This window comes from Pempheris klunzingeri, chromosome 10 (genome assembly GCF_042242105.1).
Source record: "Pempheris klunzingeri isolate RE-2024b chromosome 10, fPemKlu1.hap1, whole genome shotgun sequence".
Lineage (NCBI taxonomy): Eukaryota > Metazoa > Chordata > Actinopteri > Acropomatiformes > Pempheridae > Pempheris > Pempheris klunzingeri.
In genome coordinates, this window is record NC_092021.1 from 16144539 (window position 1) to 16163123 (window position 18585).

The window sequence follows — 18585 nt, forward strand, 5'->3', positions numbered from 1 at the left end:
TGTGATTGTTTGTTCAGTGGGACGGTGTGGGACCCATCCCCGGCTTCTCCAAGTCTCCCAAGGGGGCAGAGATGCTATGGCACCCTTCGGTGGTTAAGCCTTACTTGACGCTGCTGGCTGAGAGCTCAAATCCTGCTACTCTAGAGGGCGCCGCTGGGTCTCTTCAGAACCTGTCAGCTGGCAACTGGAAGGTACATTGTCATCGTTTGTGCGTCTATCTCCACACAAACAAATACACACACTCTCGCTTTTGTATTCATATAAACCATCAAATGTGTTAACCTTGGAGACAAAGCATCCATTCATCTGGTTTAAAAGGATTTAACAGCTCACCTCCTCTGTGTCAGTCGAGGATGACGTCAGTTTTACACTTGGAATCACACATGCTAAAATGCTCAATGCCGTCTGTTTTCCCAGGCTGCATCTAGACCCTTTTAAAGTTTTAATGCCTTTTGCGTGTGTTTCTGTGTGTTTACAGTTTGCAGCATACATTCGTGCAGCAGTGCGTAAGGAGAAGGGACTGCCCATCCTAGTGGAGCTGCTGCGGATGGATAATGACAGGGTGGTGTGTTCAGTTGCCACCGCTCTGAGAAACATGGCACTGGATGTCAGGAACAAAGAGCTCATAGGTCAGGAGTCACACCGTCAAACAGCTAACATGTCAGACTGTATTCAGATGAATAAGACAAAATATGAAGATTCTTAAAGTACAGAATAAAACATGAGTATAATATGTTATGTAACTGCTGAGTAAGGAAAGATTTATAGTGATTATAAGGAGGTCTATACAGTAGCACCCTTGGGAAATTGGTACATGTATCCAAATATTTCTGATACACAATAGACAATGCAAAATGTCTGTGCATTAATTTGTACATTCATCACATTACATCCCAAACAGTTTCATTCTTTGCATAATGTACCTACTTACAGCATCAACATTGTTAAACAGTGTGTTTATAATCAGTTTTTTTGTTAATGCAGAAACAGAAACAGGGCATTTTGTAACCATTTTAACTACTGGTTATTATTTTGCATTTCGTCTGACTTCAGCCCTTTTTGTGCCGTGAAACAGTCTCATTTAATGAAAAACAAGTTTTTATGTGCTCTCTCTGTGGAATTAATGAGGAAGTACAGTTCCAGCAATGCAGGGGAGACGCCTGTAGGCAGATGGGGGAGGAGCTGCAGTGTTGGTTTAAGGTGCTTTTGGTTTTGTGTGTGTGAGAGAGAGGGAGTTTGTGCTGCATCTATTCAGGACCTTCAGCTGGGCAGCTCTGCTGAAGGAGAGATAGGAGAAACAATTCTTTTTTAACACCAGGATGCACACACTCTGACGTCCTTGCGATGATAACGCAATGTCATTTAGGAAAACTGCCTATCTCACTGCAGTCTCAAGCAAAATGAATATATCATTCATGATGTAGAGAGAACAAAATGTAGTTCAGGTCACTCCGGCAGACATCCTCTTACACATTAAGTAATATGTAAAAGATGCAAAGAATGTGTTTATGTTTGGCAACTTCTTCCTCTTCTCTGCTCACAAACCCGCAGCACAGTATGTCATAATGTGGTAGCTGCATGTTTCACTTCCCCTCCCCCCCTCACAGGGAAGTATGCGATGAGGGACCTGGTCAATCGTCTCCCTGGGGGAAACACCACCCTGCTGTCAGACGAGACCGTGGCGGCCATCTGTTGCACCCTGCACGAGGTCACCAGCAAAAACATGGAGAACGCCAAGGCCTTGGCCGACACGGGCGGCATCGAGAAGCTGGTCAACATCACCAAGGGCAGAGGAGACAGGTGTGCTACAGCCACGCATATTTGTCCCAACGCCTTTAGGGGGTTTGTGTAGTGTACAGTTCATCAGCCATAAGTGGCTGGTGGCTGGATTGTACAGACTGTCCTGGACATTAGACGGCGGGGGGTTTACAGAAACACTGTCACAGTTAAGCACACACAGCCACAAATATTTAAATGCTCGGAGAAGGAGAATATAGCCACAGGGAAGGTGGTTTTGTATGCATTGAGGTTTTATATCCCTGTGGAATGAACAGCAGCTATTTCTAGCCTGCTATATATTCAGAAATGTTCCAGGTTAAAACTCACCGAGGACGCTCTCTTTCTTCAATCATACTGTCCGCTTATATTTACTGTAGAACTCAAAGTGAGGTGAAAGTGAATACTTAAATATACATTTTTATGTTTATGTTTTCCAGGTACTCTATGAAGGTGGTTAAAGCTACTGCTCAGGTGCTGAACACACTGTGGCAGTACCGGGATCTGCGTACCATCTATAAGAAAGTAAGAATACTGGGACGGATGACAACAGCCCATTACAGTACCACTGAAACAGTCAACAGCCTGATTTCATCTTAGCCCAATAAATTGATTACTTGTGATCTTATTACAAAGATAGGCTGTTTACCTGCAAGCAAACAACACAACTACACATTGTAATATTTTTACATGTGTACAACATGTTTGGATTTTGGGCAAGTGGGTAAAAAAAATGCCCCAGAGATATAGACTGTCTATGATATTGGAGAAACTAGCAAGAGTGGCTAGATTTTCAAAGTGTCCAACTGAAAAAATCCTCCTCCCTCTCTTCAGGCCTCCCTCTAAAGCCACTCCACTAAAACACATGAACACAGTCTGACTACTTCTGGAGGACAAGTCCATAGCAGTGAATGAGACTCTTATTCATTCTGTACACAACCACTGACCGACAGCCTCTCTCTGCCTTCTCAGTCTGACACTCCGTTATATGCCCAAATCACATAAACATAAAACAGATGTCACAAACTTTGGCTCATAGCTTAACTCTCAAGATGTGATAAAGTTGGTAGGTCGGCCATTTCATTCGGCCCAAATGAAATAATTTGACAGGCTTATTACATGTTGCTGTGGCCAGTTTTTTTTATTGCTGCTGGGGTGTTATGGGAATTTAAACAAATTACCAAAAAAAAAGCTTCTATGATAAGTTACATAACCTGCCTTTTAACAGTGTGGGCTTACTGTGGACCACAGAGCAAAGGAATGAAACATTCCCTTTGTGACCGAAGAAAGGGCCTTTTCAAGACACCTCACAGGAGTTTTACAACCTCCAGCACTGTTCTAGTTTTTCAAACCACCACGTTTCCTCTCTTTTTTTTGTCCTACCAGGATGGATGGAACCAAAACCATTTCCTCACTCCGGTGTCAACACTTGAACGGGACAGGTTCAAGTCCCAGCCCACCCTCCCCACCAGCACCATTCAGATGTCCCCAGTCAACCACCCCGGTAGGATCTAGTGTGCCACAGACCCCGCCAGATGAAAATAGACACAGTCGGAGAAACAGGAAAACCTCCGGAATTTAATGTTTAAATGTGTTTTTCTCTTCTCAGCTGCCAGTGCCACGTCATCTCCTGCTATGCTGGGCATCAAAGAGCATAGAGACACTATCAGAGATTATCAGAGAGCACAGTCAACTATGCAATTTTATAATTACCAAGGGGACAACAGTATCCATAAAAATCAGTATACAGGTACTCAGACAATGCACACATCTGAAAGCTATTGAAAGCTCGCATATCAGTCGTCTTTAAAATCTTCTTCAGTCTCCACTATCTGAACCAGACTGTAAACACAGGCTACCCTCTGGTCCTGTTCTGTGCAGGGAGTTATTCATTTTATCCCTCATAACGCTCCAAGCAGATTCCATGGTCAGATTCATCTCCCTGCCAAGACAGTCCTCTCTTATCATCTCCACCAAAGCCTGCCAGCCCTCAGACAGTCAGTCGGTTTAATTCTAAGCTATTCCGAGCTGGTTTCTGTGCTGGAGACGGTACGCAAAGTGAACTGGCCAGATACTGCACAATGGTGCCATTGTTAGCGGGCCCAAGTTGCAGCATGCAGACAGGGGCAGCGAGTGGGTACCCAGACACTCTACGGCCAGACAAGAGCTCTCGCCAGCCAGCGCTGGTTGGCGGGAGCAGGGGAAGGGCAGAGTAAACAAAATGAGCCGCAGCCTCAACAGTCTATGCTCTGCATAGCAAAGTGGAAATTCGGGATTCCACTGGTTGGATAAAGTGCCAACGACAATACCCATCCCATGGGTTATGTAAACAACAGAGCAGCAGTGGCCAACTTTATTATTTGGTGTTATTTCTCTCCCCAGCACAGCATAGCACTTCTTGATCCTGCTCTGTCTAAATACAGACATTTGCCCTATGGGGATGTGCAGACGCTTTTACTGATATGAAGTGAAGTGTTTATGCATCAAGTCCCACAGAATTGCTCTTTTTATTGTTTGCTTTTCTTCCAGGGTCTGGAAAGCCTTCTCCATATTACTACTCATCACCCACAAGAGAGGAGCCCAGAAGAACAGCACAGGTGAATATAAGCATTCTGCATGCGCACAGAGTTTTTAATTATTACCGTCATGTTGTCACTATGCTTCAGGTTTTCACAGTTTTGCATTTTACACGTCTGAAGCTAATTGGTGTTGCCAGTCAGCCGAGTAAAGCTTTTGCACCATGACTCCAACCAATGATTATTTTCTTTATTGTTTCATCTGTTGATTATAGTTTTAATTGTCAGAAAATAGTGAAAAACACCCGTCACATAGCCTTGGGGTATGTCTTCAAATGGCTTTTTTTTGTGTCTGAACAAAAGTCTCAAACCCAAAGATATTCATTTTACCGTGATTTACAAGGCAGAAAAGCAACTTTAGCAAGAGAATGTTCAATATTTTTGTTTGATAGACAAAATGAAATGATTCATTAGATTTGATTTTTGGTCTATTCATTTTTTTACTATCGTCTAATTGTTTTAGACCTACCTGTCTCTATTGTTCAGACTAAGAAAGCAAACTTGAAAATCAATGTTTTCTTCAAGGAAGTGTTTGATAGTATTGGTACAAGGCCCTAGTTTGAGATCCCTCCACTGCTCTATATAAACCTGGTGTGGACGACCAGCTCTTCCACCCTACTTGACTAATACAAAGAGACTGACACGTATTCCAGCGTGGATAAATGGCGATGCTGGGAATGACCCAGCACATCAGCCATTGTCTGAGCGAGAGTGAATGTGACTGCTGGGATTGGGATGGTCTGGGTGCGTCTCAGGCACCTGTCACTGCAGAACACATCCATGTGTGCCCATTCATGTAATAGGCACAGTGAGAAGGAGGCAGGAGGGAGGAGATGGGGGAGACAAAGAGAGAGAGGGCTCTGGTGTCCTTCATCCCATCACATTTAGACCAGTTAATGTGGGAGGACAGTCATTACCCCATTTATTTCAGACAAACGCAATTCCATCTATCTTCTGAATTTCTACCATTTACCTTGAAGCAGTTTTCTGTTGCATTGGAGGCCAGAGGCGTGTGCACTTGAAAGTGATTGATTAGCTTACTGGCTCAAAAGTCTCCAGCCAGACAAGAGCGCATTTTGCAGAAACTGCTGAGATGTTAGTTTATGTATATTTTTTACCATCAGGTGGTTGATTGGTTTTTCATGAACACATAACCCCCGTAAAACAACAGCAGCCAGTGTTACACCTCCGTTTTTGTACATATTAAACAAACAAGACATAATGTGTTAATGAATGAATTTAGAGGCAGATTTTCATGTTAAGCTATCCAGCTGCTGCTGTAGCTACATATTCAGTGTACAAACATGCGAGCGATATTAATGCTCTTATCTAACTCAGGGCAAGAAATCAAATGAGTGCATTTTTCAAAATGTGAAATTATCCCTTTAGGTAAAAGTAATACAGTGTAAGAATACTTAAATTTATACTTGCATAAATGTGCATAAGTATTATTAGCAACCGTAACTTTAGTCACCAAAAGTACTTCTCTGCCTTCTTGGTAGGTGTTGTAGTATAATGCAGTATATTAAATTACTGGATCAATAACTAATGATAATCAGCATTGTAATGTTGGTTGGAGATAAGTTTCTGTTCTCTACATGCTGCTGAGACACAATCTTCATTATCATCATAAAAGTTTATCTAAGTGATAGAAATGAAAATTCGTATCTGCAAAGTAGCCACTAACTACACGTGTGAAATACAAGCCGTTTTGTTGACGCAGTTTTGGCGAACAGTCGCAGGCAGTGCTAGCCATGGTGACGAACACACTATTTCCTGTGACTGCTCCACAATAAAAGCCACCCAGTTGTTTTGCCAGTTGAAGGCATTTAATTTGTTAATGTTCGATTTTCACATGCAGCTCAGGTGCGTTGTGAAGAGATTGAACATTAAACAGTGAAGCTGGCATCAGTGAGATGGAATTAAAAACAGTTGCACTCATTGATCATGTCCGAAGGCAGTTTGAATCACGTACACTCTGTCGATAACATTGAAAACGGCCATACTGAGAGGTAATTACAGAAAGTAATTGCACTCAGTTGTTGAAAAAATTCCAGCCATAAAGAGTAACAAAACCAGGATGTCATTTTATGATCTGGCCTCATTTCACAAGGATTATAACTTTTCGTACAGTTTTTGAGCACCTCTCTTTAGTTATTAGCTGCTACTGGATCATGATCATATTCCATTTAAAGATAAGCTCATCATAACCTACATGTCTCTCTTGCTCGCAGTCTATGTATTATACAGATGAGCCGAGCAGGAGGAACTACGATCCATACAGAATGTACCTGCAGCATCCCCACGGCTACGATGACCCGTACTTGGAGGAGGTCATCACCTACCCGCCCACAGCCGACTACAGCTCCCAGCCTCATGGACTGAAATCCACCACCAACTATGTGGACTTTTATGCGAGCACACGGAGGCCTTCCTACAGGGCGGAGCAGTACCCTGGTTCTCCAGACTCCTGGGTATAGGCCTGGGGACGCGCCTGTGTTATGATCAAGAACCTCGATTCTCATTTCAGGGCGCGAGGAAGGGGCGTCCACACCCTGCAGCTGAGGCGAGGAGCCGGGGAGCACACTAGATCTGACAAAACTTTTTCATGAACTTGGCTTTATAAGTGTGTTTGTTTTAAAGTGAATGAGTGTGTATGGAGGGGAGTTCAACTGAGCGATGACAGATGGAAAGATGGAATGTGTGCCAAAGAAGGAAATCAAGGAATGTGTTTTTTTTTTTAAGTTATTTTTTATTTAGTAGAGGAAGATGGAATCATGTTGGGGGCCTGTTGGGGGACGTTACCAGACATTACCGTGAGGAGACATGCGTCCTGCTCTGTCTAGATGTTAGTTTTATTTTCTTTATGAAACTCTTAGCTGTGATAGCATGATGAAAGGTGTGAGTCATGTGAGCGAGGGTCTGCGGTAAGAGTGAAGATGGGAAATGTGTATGTGCTGACGCCAAAATGGATCATGAACTCATAACTGTAAAAACAAAACAAAAAATTAAAAAAAAAAAAAGATAGTAAACTAATGATGTTAGATTGTACAGAGGGATCAAATTGTATCTGTACTTAATGTTGAAGCTGTGTAATGCCATGGAGTCTTGTACATTTCTTTCATCTTATTGTAAATACAGAAAAAAAAACAACACCTTACCTGGTTTACATCATCAGCACTGGTTAAAAAAGAAACTTGTGCCATGTTAAATCTCTAAAGATATATAAATATATGAAGAACTTATGTGGACACAGATGGCATCATAACACAACCATGCTAAAGTAATAAAAGGTCAGTTTTGTTTTTTAAACATATTGTCTAATTGCATCTTTCCACAGGTAGAGTGCAAACATGTTTTTTACACTCCATGTTTACTGTCATTTTCTATGCACACAAACAGAAATGAGTGTGAACGTTGAGGAGAAATTAAACTCTTAAAACAGTTTTTTTTTTTTTTTTTTTCCCCTGCAGTTATTCTGCTCCTGCGGGAAAAATGTTTCATTACATTGTATTTACACTAAGATGACTAGAGGGAGGCCAGCTTGGAAGCAGCAGTCCTGTGTTTCATAAACCTGCACCGCTGAGGCGCCCGAAGCAGAACGCTGAATCCCTTCAAACAGCGATCAGTAACCGACCCTGTGCAGCCAATTTTCCTCTTCAAGAAAAATCTCATTTCAAAAAGTGTGCTTTCCAAAGAACTGACACAGAATATGAACAACACACGGTCTGAATGTGTTAAGTCAGGTAATGACTTCACGTCAACAATTTTGTGTTCAGTAGATCCACATAAACTTGCCGTCCTGTTTTTTGAGATGTGCCTGTAAAGCGCATGCTCAGAATGTGAACGTTCACATCCGCACATCGTGAATAAAGATCATGATCAGATCATGAATGCCACTTTCGACTACACACAAGTGCCGACGTGGACCATACGCTTGTTAGAATCACACGTACATCTTTATAAAGTAGTGATCAGGCCTGCAGTCATTAAATGTTTTTCAGTCATGTAAGGAAGGACAATCACTATATTGAGGTAAAAAATTACATAACCACAAGAATTTACTCAATAACCATAACCAGTGTAATACCAGTGTAAGAATTTGACTGTGTGTTCAATCCATTCAAATAACTTATTGACAGAAAACAATAAACCAGCCCTGGAGTAGAAATAAAACCACACTACTAGATAAATAAATTTAAAAAAAACTATACAGGTAGCAGAATAAAAAAAAGAAGGAAACTAAATACAGTGGCAGATTTCTGGAGCTTCTTAGCATGGAATAAAGTTAGAAGTTAATATGCCAAAACAGAGCTATCGACTTATTCTATACTTTCGTCTAAACAATGAAAAAATGGCCAAGAGTATCAGATGTGCAGCTCCTCTGCATTTACAGGATCTAGCTGACGTCTGTAATTCACCAGCCAAAGCTAATCCAGAGGAGAGATGTAAAACTGCAGCCTAAACAGGCAACACATCACTTACTAGCACATCTCAACATTTACACATCCTCCAATAATGGGATGTAACGATCTGTAGGTAAAAGAATAGCAAATGAGAATCAAACAAATCTTTGCCTCCTCTGTTTTTAACCATCTCCCCGTCCATGCCAGGACTAAGATGCAAACATGGGCAAATATTTGCTGCTGGTCAACCTATCAGCCCCCTCATCCTCCCACCTCACTGTGCATAAATACAGATTTTTTTATTCCTGGTCTGAGGTTTGCTGTGTTGTGTGATTTTGCATTTAGCAATATGCAAAATACGAGCACCAAACTGAAACAATGAAGGTCTTTTTTTTTCTTTTTTTTTTTTCATAGGATGGCAAAGGCAAGTCTCACCCCCAGTCTGCCTTGGATTAGCCTGACCTTGATATTCTTACCTTAATCATGTGACTCCTTACATCTAAAACTCACCATTCGTGGCTCAGCCCTATTATGACATCAGCAAGTCGGTTTTCACAGTATGGACCTGGTGTCCATGTGCCTCACAGATGCTAACTGGCACAAAAAAACAGAAACAGAGCTATTAGCGTTGGGTTTTGTGTGTTCAGAAGCAATAATTATATCTACGGCAAGCCAGTGACCACAGAAAGGGACCACCAGCCCCTGGTCACAATACTGAAAACGCACATAGGATGATGGGCTGATGTTAACACTTCAAAAGAACAGCATCACCCTCATGTGCAAAAGCAGAAAAACAAATGCACTTGGCTGACACTTGGTCTGAAGCTCCCAGAGGAGTGCACTATGAAGCGGGATTAGTGGGTTGGCAAGTTTTCTGTGTCACAAAGGTGGCTCTCTTTGGCTGGCTGCAAACGTAACCTGCCCAAGGAAACATAGTTTCCTTTTGTTATATTCTCAATAGCTCTCCATATAATAACCTGCTCCTTTTTTGGGAATGTGCACAGAGCCTGATGAAGAAAACCGAGGTACACAATAAAGTTGATAACGAGGAGACACACAGCGGATGACACAACCCTGAACGTACTCTGCACTATCATCAGACATTAATGGCCCAGCAAACAGCGCAACCTTCCAAATGCTGTTTGTCCTTGTTTTCCTTTCAGGGATGAATCAACCATTGAAGAAGGAGTCATTCCTCGGCCACTGCAAAAAGAGTGCATCAGCATTATGCACAGAGGTGCAGACGCTACTAAACAGAGAGCAAAGGGTCTAGTTTTCTGGCCGACAATAACGCCAACAAGGAGAAAGCACCCGCAAAAAGAACATCTCCACCTACATCCAGTTCCAGTCGTGCCTTGGTTGACTCACCAGATACATCACTGACTGGGAGGTCATCAGTATTTAGTGCTGGTAATGGGACTGGTCTCCTTGGTGATGCTACCTCAGCATCAGTCATGGCAAAACTCAAGAGACACTTTTTCAGTTCACGGAGCATCACACACCGTCTTATCAGACAAGATCAGACAGTTTACAAGACAGCACTTTAAAGACTTTTCCACACAGTGGGACTTCACTCGTGTTACCATCTAATGGGTTAGCTGAGGGAGCTGTCTACAAGACCAAGCAGCTCATGGAGAAATCTCACACAAATGGAGCCGATGTTTTTTTCTCAACCTCAGAAACGTGTCATGTGACACAAAGCGAGTATCCCCAACACGAAGATTAATGTCAAGACAACACACGTTACTCTGCTGGTCTCAAGGAAGCTGCTTGTACCACGTGTGTGTAAGCCTAAAGAGGAAAAAATAAATAAAGTTGTGCTATGACAGATCGAGCCGAACACTTCAGCCTGTGATGGGGGACAGGTTGTCTGGTTACAGACCCCACAAGGTTACAGCCAGATGAGCACAGTAAAGGAGATACTGGACCAGGATACTGGACTTCAAAACACTTCAGCACTCTCACAACAGAAAGGCTGGAAGTGATGCACACTGAGCAGCTCCAGGTTGAGGTTTCTTTAGCAAAGCTAGCATCAGGCACAACCAAAAGTCTGTACAGGACACACTCAGGTCACAAATACAGAGACTACATTCACTTATCAGCTAAACATACACAGACACACTGGTCAGGTTAATTCTTAATAATTGATTGTTTTCTTATGTTTCTCACCTCATATGGCTGTCATATGAGTTACGGACCGTTCCTGCTGAATGTGGGTCATTGTGTGACATTTTGTAAGCACTTGTCACTTAACAAGATTATTTTGTCATGGTCTGGAGCGTAAGCAAAGGAAAGGGGATAGATCGGTCGCTGTATTCACATTAGTCTTATCTACAAGTGTAGGGATGCTTTTCTGTGGTTGTAGCAATGAAGAGAGGAGTCCAAGTTTATGTAGGTGTACGAGCTCGGAGTCCAGCATCACAGGCATAGATGAGACTAAGGAACACAGAGTAAAGCTACCACATATATAGGATTCTACAAGCTATATCTGGTTTCAGATACATGATCTTTCCTTAGAACAACCAGTTGTCCAGACAAAGCGGAGTCGGGAGAGTAGAATGCTGACTTGAGAGTAACATATATACCATGTATGACACAAGTTCCTACATAATCATGTTACATGAGAAAAACCTTCTAACAACAAGCAAAGTGATACAGAAGGCCAGCTCCGTCACTGGCTGCAAACTGGACTCATTTACAGATGTAGCAGAGAGGCACCACAAGTACAGATAGAGGAGACATCTATCATCTATCTATCTATCTATCTATACAATGCACAGGTGATCCATTAATGTCACAACAGAGAATCGAGACAGTTGGGCTAAACCTGTGAAAGCTGCAGCACATATTGAAACGATATCTACTTTTGAAGGTCCTGTAGGTGAACCTAGGGGCACAAATGGTTTATTTGACCTCTGACTGCTGAAGGAGCTTGTAGGCCAAACATGAGTATTTGGATTTAACACCTGGTTACACACTCACAGGCGTTTTTCATTTGTGTGTGATGGACATCCCCCTGACTCAGGAGTACGACCAGGTGGGGCATCATTAAGTGGAGTAATACGGTGTGTTTCTACCCTGAAAGGAGGTCTATTACTCAGCCACAATAAACGGATGCACCTGTGAAGACACAGGGCCTTTAAATCTATCAGAAATGTACTGGAGGTCTACGCTGATATCAATGTTTAGTAGTACTGAAAGGAAATAAATGTGGATCTAAAGATGTCTATGCAACAGAACAGAAGATCAATGATCTATTTTCAGACCCTGATGGAGGGAGTCATTAAAGATCACTGACATTGTTTTATTTTGGCATTCATGAATAAATAAAGCTTGTGCTCAAATGTGATTTTATTTGAGTTCCACTGTCAGACAGTTTCAGAGCAGCCTGAAACCCTGCGTGGATTAATCGAACACCTAAACAGTGTTAAAACTTCCTCTCTTGACAATGCGTGTTTGCTAAAACTTTCAAAATAAGAGTGCTCTCTTAATTTGAAAATCCAAAATTTAAAAAAAAAAAAGAAAAAAATCTAAGTGAGAGCGACTTAAATAGAAGAACGCCGATGCACGTGTATCCGCGAGGCATTCATTTGAATTAACTGATCGGTGTGAGACAATCGTGTGACTCTTTCAGTTTCACTTCGCCTGTTTTGAAAGCCGTGGTGTGTGAAGACGTGGGGCAGGCTTCCTGTAGCCGCACAGGACGTCATCTCTGTTTGAGCATAAAAACAACGAAGAGGGCGTCGAGAGGAGGTTTGGTGCTTTGTTTGCTTTGCTCCGGAAAGTTTTCGAAATGGTGCAGCAGCTCTCCAAATCTGGAGCCAAGGAGACCCCTTTGCTGAAAGCTGGTCATCCTCCTGCAGGTAAAAAACTGTGGATCACACAGTTGCACTGTTTTGTTTTTTGTTTTTTTTTTTACTTTATTTACTGCATTTAACCAAATCTGCTCGACCCAGATAGAGATCCGTGCAGACCGAAGATCCTCTTCAGCTTTTCCTTTCACCAAGTACTTCGTCTGCTTTTTGTCCTGCTGTGATTCACACGTCGCTACGTTGTGATTCTCCCGCTGGAAACTAATTGATCCGTTGATTTCTTCGATAACGCTAATTGCAGCCCTGATCTACTCAAATGAGGTTCTATAACTTTTCAAGCCCAGCACGCCCCTGTGAAAGTAACACAGTGTTCCCACTGCATAAACCCCAGTGCAGGGACTATTTAATGCATGCAAACCCTGATGTTTTGTTAAAATGGGCAGTTTGGCAGTGAAATCCCCATGTTTTATACTGGATTGTTTGTAATCTGCCTCCTTTTTTTTGCACGAATACTTAACTTGGGGGTTGTCCTGTTGCATCGCCTCAGCGAGCTTTGCACTATTTATGGTGAAATGCTTTAACTGTGTTCTGTAATTGGCTCTTTTCATGCTGTGGTGGCAAAGATTTAGAATCGGCCCTTTTTTTAAAAAAAATAAATAAATAAAGCAAAGTCTGCTCGTGTGACCTCTCATCCCAGGCTGTGGCTGAAGAGTGGGCATGACTTCTGAGAGGTTAATCCTCCTGTTTTGATTTATTTATTTTTTTTAATTAAAAACTTGGGAAAACTAGTTTTGTGCATCCGAATAATTTAACATTACTGGAGTTTCCTCAAAATGTCCAATTGGTTGAATTTCCTAGTTTTGTGGCTGCTGATTATAGGCTGCAGATTGTTCTGTAGAGGATCTGTCTGCCAAACGCAGGCACATGCTGCTTTGTCCTGCTGTTTTGTTTTTTCCAGGTAAAATGAACTTGAACCATTTTCTTCATGTTTGCAGTGAAGGCTGGAGGTAAACGTGTTGCCAAGAAAGGCTTGGAAGAGGGTGCCACCCATGGGACTCCAGAGAAGGAGACGAAGAGGTCTGATAAATTGAGGTAGGCCTACAATCCGTATCCACAACGTATGATAAATGGGTTTGAAGTAAAAACTCCCAGAACACAGACACAGAAGTTGCTTCAAAGACATTAGTATGTCCAGCAGCATTTTAACTGTGTATATGACGATGAAATCTGCTTTAAAGTCAGTGGAACTGTTGTTTTTGTAACCTGCGATCTCTCAGCAGGTCCCTCGCCACCGCCAGCAGGATGCAACAAGTTGGTATTCTGTTGGCAGGAACTCTTGACAAGGTAAACAACCATTCCTTATTTAAAAAAATTCCTCCTTTGTTCATTCCTACTCAACAAACTGGATTTGATGCACTGCCTCGGGCCGCAGAGCCTTGTGGGTAATAAACTACTGCCTGGTGTGTTTGCAGCTGGGCCACAACTTTCCGGAGACGCCCGTGAGTGTGAGGCACAGCAAGGTGCGCCCTGCAGTGGAGAAGCCCCACTCACCCCGGACCTTCTTCATTCAGCAGCCGAGGAAGTATTGAGCAGCGTTTGTGTGGGGAACGTCCCAGAGGGACCCGTGTTAAGTCAACTGTGAGAGACAAACATGAAGCGTTAGACGTGCGAGGGGACTGAAGGATTGTATGTGTAGTGTCAGCTTTGATGGAAAGAAGCTCTGTATTTACTTTCTTAGAAGAGAAAACGAGCACTTTCAGGCTTTTGCTTGTATGTGAGAATACTTTGAACCAGCATTTAATGTGCCTTTCCTAGTGCTATACGAGCAATGCTGTAGTTGTATGTACCAGCTGAAAACAGATGGCATTTGGTTATGTGTAACATGAGGGTTGGTTGGGGCTTGTAATGCAAGTTGTTTAAGACTGTTTGTTTGTTTGTTTTTGTTTTTTCCAGTGAACTCTTCACTATATATTGCTTGGCACTTATTAGATTTAATAAAAAAATGAATTGCATGGCATCACTAGACTCAATGTTTCTTTTGCAGTAAGGTACGATGACCACTAGATGGCAACATTTAGCTGCATATAAACTTGAGGCTCAAAAAGTCAAAGTCTTGGTGTATTTGACAACTCAAACTTTTACAGCCATCAAGACTTTTTTTTTTTCAAGCATGTTTTCACCACTATACATGCCCCTGTGCATTGCAACAACTGGTGTACAAAGAGCCCTCAAAGACAAATTCCTTTCTACCAAAAGTCTTTAAATTTAACCTGGATGATCCCGGTTATGTTCAGTCCAAACAACACGCTGGGAACTTCCCATATAGGCTGGCTGGGTGTGTCAGTCAACAAGAACTACATGACCTGCTCTGCTTTGCTTGAGGGCAAATGACTCCAACAAAATGTAGTTGTGCCAAGGCACCTCCATATGGATGAAATAAATAAAAAAAGGCGAGAGGTTTGTTTATGAGGGACACAAAGTTGAAACTATCATGTAATCCTATTAGAAAACAGGCCTGTGCACAACACACATGTTAGAGCCATATATCATGTTTCTGTCACGTTCACACCAAAACAGAAGACAATACAGTGTTTTGTATCACTGGTTGTGGTGCAGATTTGGATTTTTTTTTTTTAATTTGCTGAGATAATTTATGAGCACAGACTTGTATTTATGAACACAGGCCTGGGGTGCATTATAAACGAGGTGGAAGAGACGGATGGCCAACCGGATTATGAACGGTTTGTTGGGTTCCACTTAGCATTACTCAGCCTGCTTACATTACAGGTTTCACTCTCTTGTTTCTGTCATGTCATGTTTGTGCTGAAGAATAAACCCTGAAACGCTGAAGGGAGATAATAAAAAGTTTTTCAGCAGCTTTCAGACTGTAAACACACAGTGGGGGTGAGTTGTTCTTTATCATGTCTTGCCATTGAAGTGGTCCGCCCCACCAGGGATTACAGATGCATGACAATGCCACATACAGCATACATGTTATCTTTAAAGCCTTAAGATAAGTCTGCGATGGATACAACATATACAAAGCATGTTAACCAAAACAATAGAAAGTAAAAACAAACACAAAAACAGGATGAAAATATACAATATAAATATTTTTTGCAATGTTTAATTGGCCTTTTTCACAGCAGACAGGCTCTGCTCTATTCAAGTGTCCCAGTAAGTTCTAACAATGAATCAGCATTCAGTACCAGGACTAAATTTAAATTAAAGCAGCTAAATGGAATTCAGCCATCATCATTTGTATTATTTATACTGGTGTTTTTTTTCCACTTTATATACATTGTCTATTCTGTACACAGTCATCCTTTTCATCATTACCCACATGATGTCCAGCTTACAAATGTATTGGAAAAATACCACGTGTTATGCATGCAGGGACCGTTTCCTGTGCGGCAGAGTCAATTTCATATGTTTTTCAGCACCATACTGGGTCGGATTTGAACCATGCCTACTTTGTTATGGGTTTTGTAGTCCAATTATCTGTAAACAACTGGACAACAAAATATTTTATTACACCAATGTCAATAATTTCTTCAAAATGTATGTTTACTTTCACAAATAAAGTGTGCATACAGTCTGTCATTCTGTATTGTCCTGTTTGGGACTTTGAGCTACAGGGACACGAGACACGATCTCTTGTCTTGGAGTAACGTTACACAGTAAGGTTATACCTTTGCACCCTTTGACACTGCAGAATGTGCTTTTGTGTGTAAGTTATAAGTTTCATTAAAAAAAAAAAAACCCCATCAAGTGTAAAAATACAATAGCCACCCTATCTCTGAGGCCTAATCAGATTGAGCATGAACAGGCAAGCCCATTTGCCTCTGCTCTTGTGTGTTATGTGTGTGTGTCATGTGTTCATTCATGGGCCTTTTTTGTTTGCATCAGAAAGTCCACAAACAATATCTGCTCATCAGTTGGCCAAGAAACTACTTGATGCAAGCCTTGTAAACACAATGTGCTGACCTTAAATTCTCTGTGATGCTCATGCTGTTTACACGCGCCTTTGATACCATCTGCGTGTGAAGTTCAGAGACCTCTTCAGCTCTGTTTGAGGAGCGGAGCAGTTGGTGGTCTTCTGACTCGCAGACTTGCAGGGAGCATTTTTTCGCCGCCCATGTCTGCCCATTCCCAGCCATCTGAGGAGCCTCGGCGGTCCTGTGACACCCGCCGCACTGCTGAGAAAACACTGCACACCGACTGCAGCCTATAGCACCTCCTCACAGGGAGGAGAGGGGTGACTGAGAAGACGTGACCAGCAGCAACCTTCCATTATGCAGCTTTCCTGCACATTTATTTAAACTGTCTTCTTATAGTGAAACCTACACAAGGAACAATACAAAACACACCATTAATGATTTATGTCTTTGGTTAGATTTTACACATGACACAAGGTGCATAAAGTATTGCTACCTCATGAGGTCACCACAGACCACAGACACAGAAGGTGTGCTGTGAGCTTCACGGTCCCACCAGTGGAAAAAGCCTTGAATTTATTTTTTCTTACAATAATCCACCATCCTAAGCATATATTTGCACTTTGGAAGCCTTTTTCTTAGTTATAATTTCATTGGATAGCTACATGCTGACATGTAATATTAAATGCTGAGGTCATGGCTGCTGAATGGCACCCTGCTTTTATCAGTCAGTAAAACAAACCTAAATCCATAAGGCTAAATTTACATCAAAGTCATTTGGTCATTTTAAATTTGGGCATCAATAGGCTCAGTTACAGGTGTATGTTAAAGTAAGTAAAATATCTCAATGTTAAAACACTCCATCACCAGTCTTAACTGTATTTGGGCAACAAAAAGTACAGAAATACTGACAGCAAAATAAATTAATAGTAGTAGTAGTTAAGTGCTTGTGGCCGCACCCAGAGTGATAAATCTTTGATGCAAAGCAGCATTTTAATGCAGTAGCCAGTCCAGCTGGTGCCACATTACTTTATATATCACTGGATAGCTAAATGTAGCGATGCATCATTTTTTATGAGCCTCTTTATGTCTCGTGGGTAAAATCTTAATCGGCAGAGTAGCAAATAACTGCAGAGATAAGATGGAGTAAAAGTTACTATATATCATAAAAGATATTTGGGTCTGAAATAGGGGTGCGGCTAAGAATTGTTTTCATTATTGATTCATAAATAATATATTCATGAATATATACACTACTCACAAAAAGTTAGGGATATTCGACTTTCAGGTGAAATATATGGAAAATGTAAAAAGTGAATGCTACAGTGATATTATATCATGAAAGTAGGGCATTTAAGTAGAAGCATGCAATGGTAATTTTATTCATCTTAAACAATTTATTGAAAGAAAATCTAACAACAGTGGTAGGTATACCACAATAAAAAATTTTCAGTGTCTCAATAAGTTGGGATGTGGCCAAAGGACGTCCACTCCTCTCCTTTCTGTGACTCTTCCAGTCTCTGTATCACTGTTACAACCTCCTGATGACACTCTGTGACCCTCTAAGCTCAGTGAACACCTCCGTCTGAGGACTTCCTGTTTGAAGCCTCCAGTGTCGAGGTGCTGCTGATCGATTGTTAGGTGTCGTCTTGGTCTCATGATGTCAGAATGTGAACAGCAGGATGAGGAGGACTGTTTAAATACCAATTCTAACTGAAGCAGGAAATGTATCGGTCGATTCATGGATCAAACCTGTTGTGAATGTTGCTGTTAAGCTTCTTGTTAGAGAACAGCAACTTGTGCAAAAAGTACTGAAACACTGAACAGTTGGACATGTGCATTCAAAAGTTTAGAGAAGGTCACATTAAGTTCACCTGGAAAGGTGAGAATGCATTTTAGGTTCATCCTGAAATTTCACCTGAAAGCCGAATATCCCTAACTTTTTGTGAGTAGTGTGTGTGTTTGGATTAGTCAGTTTGTCAATAAAATAACAGAAAAGAGCAAGAAAATACACCTTAGATGCCAAGACGATGCCTTCAGGTTGCTTATTTCATCCAAAAATCCAAATCATTTTATT

General features: G+C 41.6%; 2 protein-coding genes across 8 annotated transcripts in view; both read left to right on the forward strand.

Moving 5' to 3' along the window:
- The window catches only part of pkp4 (plakophilin 4), a 79644-nt gene extending 71980 nt beyond the window's left edge, over positions 1 to 7664 (forward strand). For 5 of the 6 annotated variants that reach the window (XM_070837632.1, XM_070837634.1, XM_070837637.1 and 2 more), the window contains 8 exons: positions 18 to 191; positions 479 to 629; positions 1608 to 1800; positions 2217 to 2301; positions 3163 to 3280; positions 3386 to 3526; positions 4306 to 4373; positions 6587 to 7664. In XM_070837632.1, coding sequence (XP_070693733.1) covers positions 18 to 191; positions 479 to 629; positions 1608 to 1800; positions 2217 to 2301; positions 3163 to 3280; positions 3386 to 3526; positions 4306 to 4373; positions 6587 to 6832 — 1176 coding nt within the window. In that variant the 3' untranslated portion in view covers positions 6833 to 7664. The remainder of the gene's footprint in view (positions 1 to 17; positions 192 to 478; positions 630 to 1607; positions 1801 to 2216; positions 2302 to 3162; positions 3281 to 3385; positions 3527 to 4305; positions 4374 to 6586) is intronic. The other variant, XM_070837636.1, reaches the window with a different exon arrangement.
- A 4773-nt stretch (positions 7665 to 12437) lies between these two features.
- On the forward strand, positions 12438 to 14587 carry dap1b (death associated protein 1b). Of its 2 annotated transcripts, none has more exons than XM_070838103.1 (4): positions 12438 to 12621; positions 13566 to 13662; positions 13848 to 13914; positions 14043 to 14587. In XM_070838103.1, the coding sequence occupies exons 1-4, from the start codon at positions 12552 to 12554 to the stop codon at positions 14157 to 14159; spliced, it is 351 nt and encodes a 116-aa protein (XP_070694204.1). In that variant the 5' UTR covers positions 12438 to 12551; the 3' UTR covers positions 14160 to 14587. The 2 variants fall into 2 exon arrangements, with proteins under 2 accessions (XP_070694204.1, XP_070694205.1); XM_070838104.1 differs by having other exon boundaries at positions 12451 to 12621; positions 13851 to 13914.
- The last annotated feature ends 3998 nt before the right edge of the window (positions 14588 to 18585 follow it).